Genomic DNA, 14,379 nt, shown 5'->3' with positions numbered 1-14,379 from the left:
ATATTTTTTCATTTTTTTGTTCTTTATTTTGTGATTATTTTTTATATTTTTACATTTATTAGTATTTTTTACTTTTTTACTTAGTCTTTCTATGGCACTTTAACTTTCATTACTCTGATAAGCGGTACAATGCAATGCAATGCACCACCACACTTTTTCGTGTTGTGTGTGTAGGTTTCTGATTACTGTATATGCCAAAATACTATTTTAGAACTCTGGTGGCGAAATGCTAATTAGTTGGTGACTAGTCATGGGGGCATTGTTTTCTCCAGACTAGTCGTCCCACTAAACTTGTTATCACTCCCTTGTGGGTGTGACAAATATGATTTGCCAAAAGCATTATCACCTCCTATTCTTTGCATTCCCTCACCAGTAGAAATGTATGGTGCTTGATGGTTGACTGGCTAATCAAGTGGTGTAGTGTAGAGTTGTGTAACTAAAGTCCAAAGGGCCCTGGTGCAAACCTTGCACCTGGCCCCCCCCCCCCCTGCAGGTGGTCAGATATATGGGCCCTTGTAGCATTCTAAATCCTATAAGGACGTACGTGTTGCCCCCACCCATTATGTAGTAATGTCCCCCCCTCATCCTGGCCCCATTCTGGTATATATGTCCCTCATCCTGGGTCCCTTCTTGGTATATATTTCCCTCATCCTGGTACATATGTCTCCCATGCTGGTATATACAGTAGAGTTGAAACCAGAAGTTTACATACACTATATAAAAAGTCACATCTGCATGTTTTTCTCAATATCTGACATGAAATCAGAATAAACGTTTCCCATTTTAGGTCAATTAGGATTACCATAATTATTAATATTTGCCATATGCCAATATTAGTATTTGGTACCAATGCCCTTAAACTGAATGACTTGGGTCAAACATTTGGGATATCCTTCTCACAATAGTTGGTCAGAATTTGGGCCCATTCCTCTTGACAAAACTGATGTAACTGATCCAGGTTTGTGGGTCGCCTTGCTCACACCTGCCTTTTCTGCTGTTCCCATAAATTTTCAATAGTATTGAGATAAGGGCTTTGTGATGGCCACTCCAACACATTGACTTTGTTATCCTTAAGCCACTTTGTTTTGGTTTATTCTGGTTTCATGTCAGATATTGATAAGAACAGGCATATGTGTCTTTTTATAGTATAGTGTATATACTCGAGTATAAGCCGAGAATTTCAGCCCATTTTTTTAGGCTGAAATTGCCCCTCTCGGCTTATACTCGAGTCATTCCCAGTGGTCGGCAGGGGAGGGGGAGCGGCAGCTGTCTAATAATACTCACCTGCTCCCGGCGCAGTCCCTGCACGTGCCTGCTTCTCCTGGCGCTGACAGCTTCTTCCTGTGTTGAGCAGTCACATGGTACCGCTCATTACAATAATGAATATGGACACGATCCACTCCCATAGGGGTGGAGCCGCACATTTATTACTGTAATGAGCGGTACAGGTGACTTCTCAACGCTGGAAGAAGCTGTCAGCGCCCGGAGAACCAGGGACGTGCAGGGACCGCGCCAGGAGCAGGTGAGTATAACAGGGGCAGTGCGCGATATTCACCTCTCCTCGTTCCACCGCTGGGCGATGCCCCGTCTTCCGCGTCCTCTGTCTGTGATGTTCAGGTCAGAGGGTGCAATGACGTGTTAGTGTGCGCGCCGTCCTCTGCCTGAATAGTCACTGCGGAGGACGCTGAGAAGCAGCAGGCAGCGACAAAAGATGAGTATGTCATTTTTTTTAATTGCAGCAGCAGATATACTGTACAGTTAATAATATCAGCATAAACTACATTTTATGGGCCATAATCTACTTTCATGCAGCATTATATGGGGCAAATTTCCTATGGAGCATCTTATGGGGCAATAATCAACATTTGTGCAGCATTATATGGGGCAAATGTCTCTATGGAGCATCTCATGGGGCCATTATTAACCTTTGTGCAGCATTACATGGAGCATATTTTAATATGGAGCATCTTATGGGGTCCATCATAAACTTTATGGAGTATTATATGGGGCGTATTTTGTATGGAGCATGTTATGGGGCCCATCATGAACTGTATGAAGCATCTTATGGGGCCATCATGAACTGTATGGAGCATTATATGGGGCTCCTGATTCAATATGGATATTCAAAAACACTTAACCTACTGATAGCTCAATTAATTTTACTTTTATTGGTATCTATTTTTATTTTTTTAAATTTACCGGTAGCTGCTGCATTTCCCACCCTAGGCTTATACTCAAGTCAATATGTTTTCCCAGTTTTTTTGTGTCAAAATTAGCGGTCTCGGCTCATACTCCGGTCGGCTTATACTCGAGTATATACAGTATGTAAACTTCTGGTTTCAACTGTATGTCCCCCATTGCTGGTATAATGTTCCCCATCCTGGTACATATGTGCTTCATCCTGGTATATATGTCCCCTATCCTGGGCCCATCCTGGTATATACAGTGGGAAAAAAAGTATTTAGCAGCCACCAATTGTGCAAATTCTCCCACTTAAAAAGATGACAGAGGCCTGTAATTGACATCATAGGTAGACCACAACTATGAGAGTCAAAATTATAAAACAAATCCAGAAAATCACCTTGTCTGATTTGGCAAGATTTATTTTGCAAATTATGGTGGAAAATAAGTATTTGGTCATTAACAAAAGTTCATCTCAATATTTTGTTATATATCCTTTGTTGGCAATGACAGAGGTCAAACGTTTTCTGTAAGTCTTCACAAGGTTGGCAAACACTGTTGGTGGTATGCTGGCCCATTCCTCCATGCAGATCTCCACTAGAACAGTGATCTTTTGGGCCTGTCACTGGGCAACACGGACTTTCAACTCCCTCCAAAGGTTTTTTATGGGGTTGAGATCTGGAGACTGGCTAGGCCACTCCAGAACCTTCATATGCTTCTTACGAAGCCACTCCTTCATTGCCCTGGCGGTGTGCTTGGGATCATTATCATGCTGAAAGACCCATCCTTGTTTTATCTTCAATGCCCTTGGTGATGGAAGGAGGTTTGCACTCAACATCTCACGATACATTGCCCCATTCATTCTTTCATGTACAACAGATCAGTTATCCTGGTCCCTTTGCAGAGAAACAGCCCCAAAGCATGATGTTGCCACCCTCATGCTTCACAGTAGGTATGGTGCTCTTTGGATGCAACTCAGCATTCTGTCTCATCCAAAAACGACGAGTTTTGTTTCTACCAAACAGGTCTACTTTGGTTTCATCAGACCATATGACATTCTCCCAATACTCTTATAGATAATCCAAATGCTCTCTAGCAAACTTCAGACGGGCCCGGACATGTACTGGCTTAAGCAGGGGGACACGTCAGGCACTGCAGGATCTGAGTCCCTGGCAGCATAGTGTGTTACTGATGGTAGCCTTTGTTACGGTGGTCTAAGCTCTGTGCAGGTCATTCACTAGGTTCCCCTCGTGTGGTTCTGGGATTTTTGCTCACCGTTCTTGTGATCATTTTAACCCCATGGGGTGAGATCTTGCTTGGAGACCCAGATCAAGGGAGATTATCAGTGGTCTTGTATGTCTTCCATTTTCTTATTATTGCTCCAACAGTTGATTTCATCACACCAAACTGCTTTCCTATTGCAGATTCAGTCTTCCCAGCCTGGTGCAGGGCTAAAATTTTGTTTCTGGTGTCCTTTGACAGCTCTTTGGTCTTCACCATAGTGGAGTTTGGAGTGTGACTGTTTGAGGGTGTGCACAGGTGTCTTTTATACTGATAACAAGTTCAAACAGGTGCCATTACTACAGGTAATGAGTGGAGGACAGAGGAGCCTCTTAAAGAAGTTACAGGTCTGTGAGAGCCAGAAATCTTGCATGTTTTTAGGTGACCAAATACTTATTTTCCACCATAATTTGCGAAATAAATCTTGCCAAATCAGACAAGGTGATTTTCTGGATTTGTTTTTGCAGCGCCCCAGAGTCCTGGTCGTTGCAGTAATGTCGCTCTGCCACTAAGGGGAGTGATGTTACGTCTGATTGCACTAAAGGAGTTCACCTGACCAGGTATCACACACACACACTACACTTCACACTCCGGCCACCAGGGGGAGTGGTTCTATCTAGTAGGCCACTCCTCAGGCTCTGGTAAAACTGGGGGTTGGACAGGAAGTTAGGGAGAAAGTAGCTGGGAAGAGCTAGAGAGAGGACATGTCGGGTGGGATCCTGGCAGAGTCCTAGAAAGGGACAGATCGTTACGGAGTTGTGCCTGTGCCTTACAGCGGCAGACTCCTAAGAAAGGACAAGAAGCGAGGTTTATTGTGAAGCAGTGAGAAACGGAAATACAGCAAAAAGGAGATAATACCAGAAGGAGTCGTGCCTCAAGATCAGCAACATCCTTCTGAGGCGCGTAGCCGGTGGCCGGAACGCCGAGAAAGTAAGAGACTCCACGCATTACTTTAGACTACGGCCGGGCAGTTAACTCTAGGTTGGCTGTCTCACCATTGCACCTAATGAAGACAATGGAGGCAAACTGTGGGAGAGGGGCATCTCTAGGGTCCCTATAAAATAGCTCCAGGCCTACCCCGTCATACGGGTGCGTCCTAGCCATAGCATCTGGGGGACGGAGAGAGAACGAACATCAGAGGCAGACAGAATCAGTTGTGAGGACTATCCCGTGGTGCTCAGTAGGGAAGTACTACAACACACAGGCGCTAGAAGGTGGGCACTGATTTCCACCTGCAAAGGGAACTCTGGAGGTGCCTTCGGACCGGCCGGTCTCAGCCAGCCCTGTTAGCAGTGCTCTGGATTGCGGTTCCTGAAGCCTTCAGTAAAGAGGTAAAGAGACTGCAACCCTGTGTCCTCGTTATTCACCGCGACCTACACCACGCACTATTATCTCATCTTTCATTGGACGCCCCTTAGCAGGGTCACGGACCGGGTCTAGCCACCGTGACGACCCCAGAACTGAGACAGAGAGGCCCGGTACCGAGTGCCCCGCGGCCCTGCGTCTGGGGGCGCTCCATTTTCTCATTGTGACTCTCATAGTTGTGGTCTACCTATGATGTCAATTACAGGCCTCTCTCATATTTTTAAGTGGGAGAAATTGCACAATTGGTGGCTGACTACTTTTTTCCCCACTATATTGTATGCCCCCCAACCTGGTATATGTGTTTCATATCCTGGGCCCCTTCCTGGTATGTATGTCTCCCATCCTGGTATATATGTCCCCCATCCTGGTATATTTGTCTCCATTCTTGTATATATATATTCCCCTTTAAGTCAGTTTTGGTGTTGATCTTTTGCCCCATGAGCAGATGCTGGACAAATGAATTAATTGAAGCTGTAGTTCTGCAACAGATCCGTAACAAAAGTGTCCAGGGCAATGTATGCTTACTGTAAATATAGTGACACTTATGAGCAATGATTCAAAATAACTTTTCCTGCCAACAGATTAATGTAACAGACATGGCGGCCAATGTTTCATTATCGGGATCACTATTACAAGACACATATGTTATGCAGCAAAGATGTTTCAAGGAATTTTGTTTTCATTGCAAATGGGAAGCTGAGACAATCGTTCCACATGGTAAGTGTCATCCTCTCTACATATATGATTGCTTCAACCTGCTCTCTCCGGATAGCTCCATTATTGGGGGTCATATATAAGAATAATGAGTTTGGGAAAATCGGTATTAGTCTTACCGGTAATTATGTTTCCAGGAGTCCATACTGACAGCACCCAGGAGGACGTCCTCCTCCTCCTTGCTGGGACAGGAAACACACGAGAGTTCAAATATCCGGTACCTCCCACCGATCCTCAGTGTTGTAACAAGGACCAACTCATGGAATGATGCAAATAAAAATTTTAATATTTGAAACTCAATACACAGAATATATATAACATAACTCTGAATATATATATGTAATTTATAATAGATATGGGAGGGAACTACCGGTGCTGTCAGTATGGACTCCTGGAAACATAATTACCGGTAAGACTAATACCGATTTTCCAGGACGTCCCTCCTGACAGCACCCAGGAGAAGTACCAGATCATCTCCTTAGGGTGGGACTACCGCTTGGAGGACTTTCCTCCCAAAAGCCGTGTGCTGACTAGACATAACATCAAGCTTATAATGTTTACAGAAAGTGTCTGTCCTGGCCCAAGAAGCGGCCTTACAGATCTGCTCTATGGTAGCTCCCGCACGCTCAGCCCAAGAGGCAGACACCCCCCGGGTAGAATGGGCTTTTAAACCTGGAGGAGGGGATAAACCCTCGGACTGATAGGCGTGAGAGATTACCGCAGTAATCCAACGGGCGATAGAGGCTCTAGAGGCTTTCTTACCCTTATTTTTTCCCCCAAATAAAATAAAAAGGTTAGAATCTATACGCCAGGAGTTTGTGGCCTGTAAATAATCTAACACTCCTTGCCTAACATCGAGAGATTGCAGAGCCCTTTCTTTCTCGTTGGAGGGGTTATTACAAAAGGAAGGGAGAATTATTTCTTGGTTCCTATTTTTTGTGGAAGCTATCTTTGGTACAAAAGCTGGGTCTAATTTCAGTATTAGGCTATCCTCCCTGATTTGTAGGTAGGGATCTCTGATACATAACGCCTGAATTTCTCCAATTCTTTTAGCCGTGGTGATCGCAACCAAGAAGGCCATTTTCCGAGTGCGAGTAGCTATCGGCATATCATCACCCGGAGTGTAAATACCTTTACATAGTGCTCTAAGAACAAGGTTAAGGTCCCAGGCTGGGGACAAGTGCCGGATGGTGGGACGCATTCTCTGGGTGGCCCGAATAAAGCGTATTATCCATGGGTGTGATGCTAAGGGGTAGTCTAGATAAGAACTTAACGCTGACACTTGTACTTTTAATGTGCTAGGTCGAAGCCCCGAGTTGAACCCTTTCTGCAGAAAGTCCAAGATAACCGGAATGTTCGGTGAGCCTGATGCAACATCGGACCTGCCACTTTCTGAACAAAAACGTTTCCAAATCTTCTGGTATATGGCTGATGTAACTGGTTTCCTGCTGCTTTGTATAGTAGATATGACTTGGTCTGATAGGCCTTTGGACTTCAGGATGATCCTCTCAGGATCCAGGCTGAAAGACAGAGTCTGCTTGGATCTGGGTGATAGACTGGACCTTGGTGGATGACTCTTCCGCTGGCAGGCAGAATGACTGGGTTGTCCATTGCTAGTGTTCCCAGCACTGGAAACCAACTCCTCTTTGGCCAATACGGAACTACTAAGATGACCGTTGTCTGATCCTCCTTGATCTTCCGAAGGACAGCTGGAATTAACGCCAATGGTGGGAAGGCGTATGAGAGGGAATGGTTCCATTTCTGACTCAGAGCATCTACCCCTTCTGGAAAATCCGATGGGTTCAGAGAGAAGAATCTTGGAGTCTTCGAGTTCCTTCTGCTTGCGAAGAGGTCGATGCTGGGAGTTCCCTAACGAAAGCATAGTTGCCGAAAAATGTTCTGGTCCAGTTCCCACTCTGTTGGACACAATTTTTGTCTGCTTAAGTAGTCTGCTACTATGTTCTGAGAACCTTCTAGGTGGATAGCTTTTAGGGAGAGTATCGTGTCTTCGGCCCAGGTGAAGATTTGTTCTGCTAAATCTTGCAGAGGTTGATATCTTGGTCCTCCCTGATGATTTAGGAATGAGACTGTCGTTACATTGTCGGAGAAAATTCTTATGTGCTGGTTTAGTAGGAAAGGGCGATTGTGTTTTAACGCCTGCCATACAGCGTACAGCTCTTTGAAATTTGATGATCTGTTCCTTATGCTTTCTGGCCACTTGCCTTGCAAGATTCTGCCCTGTAGATGAGCTCCCCAACCCCATGCACTGGCGTCTGTAGTGATAACTACATAAGGTGAGGAGATCCATAGAACGCCCACTTCTAGGTTTTTTGTGCGAGTCCACCAATGGAGAGATCTTCGAGTTGGACCCGTCAGCCTCAATGTAGCCTCTAGTGAAGATTTCCGGCGATCCCATACCGACAGGATTTGTCGTTGCAGACGTCTTGAGTGTGCCTGAGCCCACCTTACACATGGGATGCAAGCTGTCATAAGGCCGAGGACCTGCATAGCCATCCTTATAGAAGCTCGATGCTCCAGTAGGTACTTGACTCGATCTTGAATTATTCTTCTTTTGCCCTCCGGTAAGCAGGATATTCTGCGACTGGAGTCCAAAAGCACCCCTAGGTAGGTTACTCTTTGGTCTGGAAGAAGGCTGGACTTCTGCCGATTTATTACCCAGCCTAGGTGTTCCATCGTTGCTATCGTTTGATTTCTGTGAACTTCCAAGATCTCCACTGAATCTGCTACTAAAAGGAAATCGTCCAGGTACGGGATTATTATGATTCCTTGTCTTCTCAGAAATGCCACCATTTCTGATACAAGCTTCGTAAAGATGCGCGGAGCAGAGGCCAGCCCGAAGGGAAGGCCTTGAAATTGGAAGTGGCAGGTCCGGGTTGGTAGTTTTACTGCGAACCTTAGCAGGTTTTGAGACATGGGATGTATTGGGACTTGGTAATAAGCCCGCTTTAGATCGATGGTACACATGACCGCGTTCTGATTTATTAGCTGAATCGCTGAGCGGATAGACTCCATGCGAAATCTTTTGTATCTTACCCAGACATTTAACGGCTTTAAGTTTATGATCGTGCGAGTGTCGCCCGATGGCCGTGAGATAGTGAATAGGGAGGAGTAGTGACCCGTTCCTATCTCTGAGTGAGGGACCGGAATGATTACTTCGGTTCTGAGCATGTTTTGTAAGTCTTTTAGAATAGCTGAATCTGCAGTGACTATAGTTGGTGTAATATACCTTTCTGGGGGAGGAGCGTAGAGTTCTATGTTGTATCCCCTGGAGACAATGCTGAGAACCCACTGATTCTGAGTGATCTGAGCCCAGTTTTCTGCGAACCTCCGAAGCCTCCCCCCGATGCCTGTGGCGTCATAGTGATTTATTCTTGTATGCAGGGTTAAAGAAGGAACCTCTGTTCCTGTAGCTCTGACCACGGGAGCCTCTGAAGGATCCTCTACTGGCCCGACCCTGACCTTTAGGCTCAAATTGCTTCTTGGGAAAGAAGAAGCCTCTCCGAAAGGACTGAGGACGCTTATTTTTGTCCTCAGGAAATCCTTTCTTTTTATCACTGGCTGATTCAAGGATAGTGTCTAAAGTAGGTCCAAACACTCTCTGTCCCGAGAATGGAATAGAGCAGAGTTTGGATTTAGAGGCGTTGTCGCCAGACCATGACCTCAACCACACAGCTCGCCTAGCTGCATTAGATAAGGAACTATTACGAGCTGCAAATCTAACTGATTCCGCTGTCATATCTGACAAGAAGGCCGTTGCCGATTTCATTAAAGGAAGGGAATTTAGTATATCTGCTCTAGGTGTCTTATTGGATAGCTGTTCTTCCAGCTGCCCCATCCATATGTACATTGACCTTGCCACCGAAGTGGCTGCAATGTTTGTTTTGATCAGGGCTGCGGAAGATTCCCAAGCCCTCTTAAGTAATATATCGGCCTTCCTGTCCATTGGGTCACGAAGGCTAGAGGAGTCCTCGAATGGTATAGCAGTCTTCTTGGTGACCTTCGCAACCGGGACGTCGATTTTAGGGACCTCGTCCCATAGCTTGGCTTCCTCAGAGTCAAATGGTAATCGATTTTTAAAGTCGCGGGATAGTACCAAACGGCGTTCGGCCTCCTTCCACTCCTCTAGGATCATGGCCTTGATATGCTCACTTATAGGAAATACAGTCAAATTTCGTGCCACTAGACCCCCGAACATCAAGTCCTGTCTGGACTGAGGTTTAGATGTGTCTTCTATCTGCATAGTACTTCTAACAGCATGTACGAGACCATCTGTTTCTTCAGATTGAAATAGATACTTCCTGGCTAATTCCTGATTCTCCACTATTTCACCTTCTTCTTCTGCGAGCGAATCTCTGAGCTCGGAATCTTCCTCAGATGAATAATCAGGTTCCCCCTGTATTTCCTCCCGCCTGGGACGCTTACGACCGGGTATGGGACTGGCGGGCCGAGACTGCGACAGGCTGGATATAGAGGCCTGTACTTCTTCCCTTATAAGGGATCTCATCTCGGAAAACAGGGTTGTCTGCTCATCTTTCATGACCTTGGAGGTACATGAGGCACAGAGGGTTTTGTTATAGGCTTCTGGGAGCTTAGCATGACATAAAGGACATCTGGCGCTCTTCATATTAGCTTTTCCTGATCTTTTAGCTGTAACAGTGGGAACAGCTGAGTTTCCCTTATCCTAGGAGATGTAAGATAGGGAGTAATAGGCGGGGAAATATGAGGAGGTTACGGGGCTTAGGTTGTACTGCTCCAGGCAGTCTTACCCTCTCCTCGTCGATTCTATCTTCCATCGTCGCTCCTGGCAGCCGATCCTGGCAGACGGTGTGGCCACTGCAGATGCTGGATGCAAAGAACGTAGCGACCGCTCTGTACAGTGTGCTCCCATATGGAGCGTCTGCCTCCCCGCTGAAGCGAACGCCACCGGAAGTGACGTTCCGCCGGCTCTGCCGATACCGGAAGTGACGCGGCTACTTTACACCCGGAAGCCTCCCTGTCTGTAATCTCTCCGGGACTGCGTGCTCTGCAGAACGGAGGCCGGATCCTGCTGCGTCCTGAACCGAGAGCCTCCCCACCGGGAGGAGCGGTTCAATCCCGGAGTATCGTCCACTCCGGGCCTCTGGGGTAGAGGGACTCCCCTCCGGGGAGTTTCGACCCTGAGCTGCTTGACAGGGGAAAGGATTGGAAAACCGCTCGATCCCCCTGAGCTCGGTAAGCATGTGCTGCTTCTCTACGTGTGTCCCTCCGTGCAGGGACAGGAAAAAACACTGAGGATCGGTGGGAGGTACCGGATATTTGAACTCTCGTGTGTTTCCTGTCCCAGCAAGGAGGAGGAGGACGTCCTCCTGGGTGCTGTCAGGAGGGACGTCCTGGAAAAACAGGTCAAATTGGTTTGTTTAGTATTATTTTAGAAACTGTGCCAGTTGGTATGGGTGGAATTGCAGATCTTCACAGAAAAAAAGCAGCCATGGTCACAGCAGTAACGCACTCCAGGATGTAGCAGGCCCCCACTGTAACAGGCCGAGGCTGCACAGGTGCTGATAAAACAACCATTCATACACTGACCTCCCATGGGGGTTGCCTAGTTTTCTAAATGCACACGGGTAAGGCTTGTCTAGGGCATCAGTCACACAGGGCAACCACCCCCTCATAATTGGTAGGTGTGTGAGTTGTTATTTTATCAGTATTTTGCATCTGCGCTGCCTCTTAGCATCTAGAGTCACCAAACAGACGTTATTAATGAAGAGACTGGAATGTAGTTGCCAGACACCTGTTATCATTCTCCAAAACAAAAGATTGGGCATATTATACTCCAACATGCCTGATCTTTCTTTCCCTTCATGTTAGGAATTTGGGGATAACAATACATACCAGATGGTTAGCCAGTCCAACGTCAGCTGCACTTACCGCTGTTCATTTAATGTGTATGGGGCCTTAAGATTCTTTTATGTGAAAATTAACTTCAGTTTACAATTAGCGTTACTTTATTACTTGTTTGTTTTTATTCATTTTAGAATTATTAGAAGCCCCGGATATCACTGTCACCATTGACAAGTTATCACCAGGAAAGCAAAGACTTACTATTGAGTGGAAGGTACTAAGAGTTCATTGGTTTCCATGTTTTCTTACATATTTTATAGCCTACAAGAAATTCTGGAGAGCCAGAGACATTGACAAATGTGAATTAGGCTAGGGTAACACGAGCGTATATTCTCTTATCCAAGAGAATCGGGGCAATTATGCAAATCACACTGATCAGAGTATGACCAGAGTGTGATCCGATTTTCTGGGATGAGGAGAAGATTGAGAAACAAAATGTCTCCATCGTCTGCATTTTGTCAGTCCATGGAAATCGGACTGTACTCAGATATCATCCAAGGGCACTGACTTCCTATTGCGCCCATCTTTATATGTCGTAGGAGACCCAACAAAACAAAAAAGCAATTTATAGACAGGCCAAGACAAATATAAAAATGTAATTTTTATTTCATCAATTGATAAAATCAAGCCATAAAATGGCAATCATACATAAAACAAGGAAAGCTCACAAATAAGGCAAATTAGTGGACGAATCCGGACATATCATTTGTACAAATAGAATTAACGTAAATATGATATGAAAACAGAAACAACAAGAACAAACCTACAAAGCTATTCAAGGCAGGAACAATGCATGAAAAACAGCACATCTCTGTGTCTGTACTGAATATAAGTAATGGCACGTTTAAAGAAAAAATGTATATAAAGTACTCCGTAGTTAATACATGTACATCCCAGGGTGAATAAGTAAGGAATCTGGCAAATAAATATAGTGTACAACTAAAGTTAATCACTAGGGATTAGCGATGAGCGAGAGTGCTCGGATAAGTTGTTATCTGAGCACGCTCGTGTCCTAATCGAGTATTTTCATAGTGCTCGAAAAAAATGCTCGAGTCGCCGCCACTGCTTGTCTCACGGCTGTTCGACAGCCGCAATGCATTCAGGGATTGCCTAACAAACTGGAAATAGCCCAGTGATTACCTATAGCAGTCATGTGCGCTCTTGATGGGACCTCTCCATCACAATCAGCATGGACCGGAGCAGCAGAAGAAAAGCAGTGCTGTACAGGAGGAGTTTATTACCCCTTTAACAACTTATATAGCAGGTTTTCCCATGACCATGGTTCAAATTCATTTTTACCTCGGTGTTACGGTGGGTGAATTTACATAGCGGTAAATAGAATCACAGTGGATGGAATTTCTATAAATCCCATCCACAGTGCTTATAAGGTAGAACTCAACAGAGGGGGATGGGGGCGGGCGGTCGGTAGGTGACCCCGGACTTTAATAAAAAAAATAAAAAAAAACAGAAAAAAACTTGCTCAGGTGCCGCCACCCCAGCACCCTCCCGCCCTAGGCATGTGCCCTCAAGTGCCTAGTGGCAAATACGGTCCAAAACGCTACTATTCCTGATCGTGGGCACGCGGCCCTAATAGAGAACAAATTTGCCGACCTGTCATAAGGTCATATGGAGAATAACTAACCTTGGGAATGTGAATGCTTTATAAAACCATTGTCCATATATGTTTAGCTATGTGTTCACACTGTTCCTTTTCTCTTTGGCAGTACGCCGGTCACGACTATGTGGATGGATACTTAGTCGTGGTACAGCGGCTCCCAGACAGCTGTCGTTACACCATCGCCTTTAACACCAAAAATACTAAGGAACGTCTAAACCTTTCTGTGTCTTTCTTCAATGTCTCAGTAACGGCTTACAATAAAGCCGGGAGGTCCAGGTCCGCGAGCACCGTGGTTCCTCCTTTGGATGCACCAGGTAACGTTTCACCAGCAGTTATATTGTCTGTGTAATTTGTGACCTAATTAAATATATATGTAAAAATCTAACCCATCTATTACCGGAATGGCTCCAATACAACACACTGCTAAATAACCTCGGAGGCCGTTAACAAGAATTATTGTAATAGGAGGACGGTGTAGAGGAAGATATCCAGATATAGGTAATGTGCTATATCCAAACATCTTGTTTCTTTATGTAACCAGTAACTTCCCAGATATTGGGACAGACTATGGCAGATTCCATGATGCTAGTAGACAGCTGTGGGGACATTTTCTTGATACATGGTCTCATACTGGGTGAAAGGAGGCATCGTTAGCAACAGCAGAAAGAGTTAATTATAAAGGTGTAATCATTTTGCTGATACATGATTTTTTTGACAGTAGACTCAATACATGAGCTCACTTGTTTTCATTCTTTAAAGAAGTTATCTGAGAGTAGAAAAGCAAAAATAAAAAAATGAAGTAATGACGTTATAAATACTTTTCCAAATTGGCAAATGACAATCCTTTTATCTAGTAAGGTATTCTTTATAGAATTAAAATGTCCAGGGGAACACCTTGTTACAGCAAAAGAAACCTGTCCTAGAATATTAAGAAAACAAGAGGCTGTGAGCATGTCAGCATTAAGGTCCATTCCCTCCTTCCCTCCTTAATGTGTAAGTAGATGTGCTGCCAGTGGATATTTTGATTTAATACTTAAGATACAAAGGGTGCTCAGGTAAGAAGAGATGGCTCACACTGTTGTCCACCCTGTCTATATGATCTAGTACTGGAGATACCAGGAGTGCCGAGGTAAGAAGAGACTGCTCACACTGCTGTCCACTCTGTCTATATGAACTAGTACTGGAGATACCAGGAGTGCTGAGGTAAGAAGAGACTGCTGTCATGATTCGTTCCAGGGTTTAATCTTGTCTGCCATTTTTCCGGGAGGATCATGTGAAGGGTTAACTTTGCTCTACCTCATTCTGGGTTCAGGTTTGCT

At 45.1% G+C, this 14,379-nt stretch overlaps 1 protein-coding gene across 1 annotated transcript in view; it reads left to right on the top strand.

Moving 5' to 3' along the window:
- Positions 1-13,726, top strand: part of LOC143793595 (uncharacterized) — a 158,559-nt gene extending 144,833 nt beyond the window's left edge. The window contains exons 4-6 of the mRNA XM_077280664.1: positions 5,409-5,544; positions 11,577-11,656; positions 13,167-13,726. Of these exons, the coding sequence (XP_077136779.1) occupies positions 5,409-5,544; positions 11,577-11,656; positions 13,167-13,409 (459 nt within the window). The 3' untranslated portion in view covers positions 13,410-13,726. The remainder of the gene's footprint in view (positions 1-5,408; positions 5,545-11,576; positions 11,657-13,166) is intronic.
- The last annotated feature ends 653 nt before the right edge of the window (positions 13,727-14,379 follow it).

Source organism: Ranitomeya variabilis, chromosome 1 (genome assembly GCF_051348905.1).
Source record: "Ranitomeya variabilis isolate aRanVar5 chromosome 1, aRanVar5.hap1, whole genome shotgun sequence".
NCBI classification, from domain to species: Eukaryota; Metazoa; Chordata; class Amphibia; order Anura; family Dendrobatidae; genus Ranitomeya; species Ranitomeya variabilis.
This window is presented reverse-complemented; position numbering and strand designations above follow the sequence as displayed.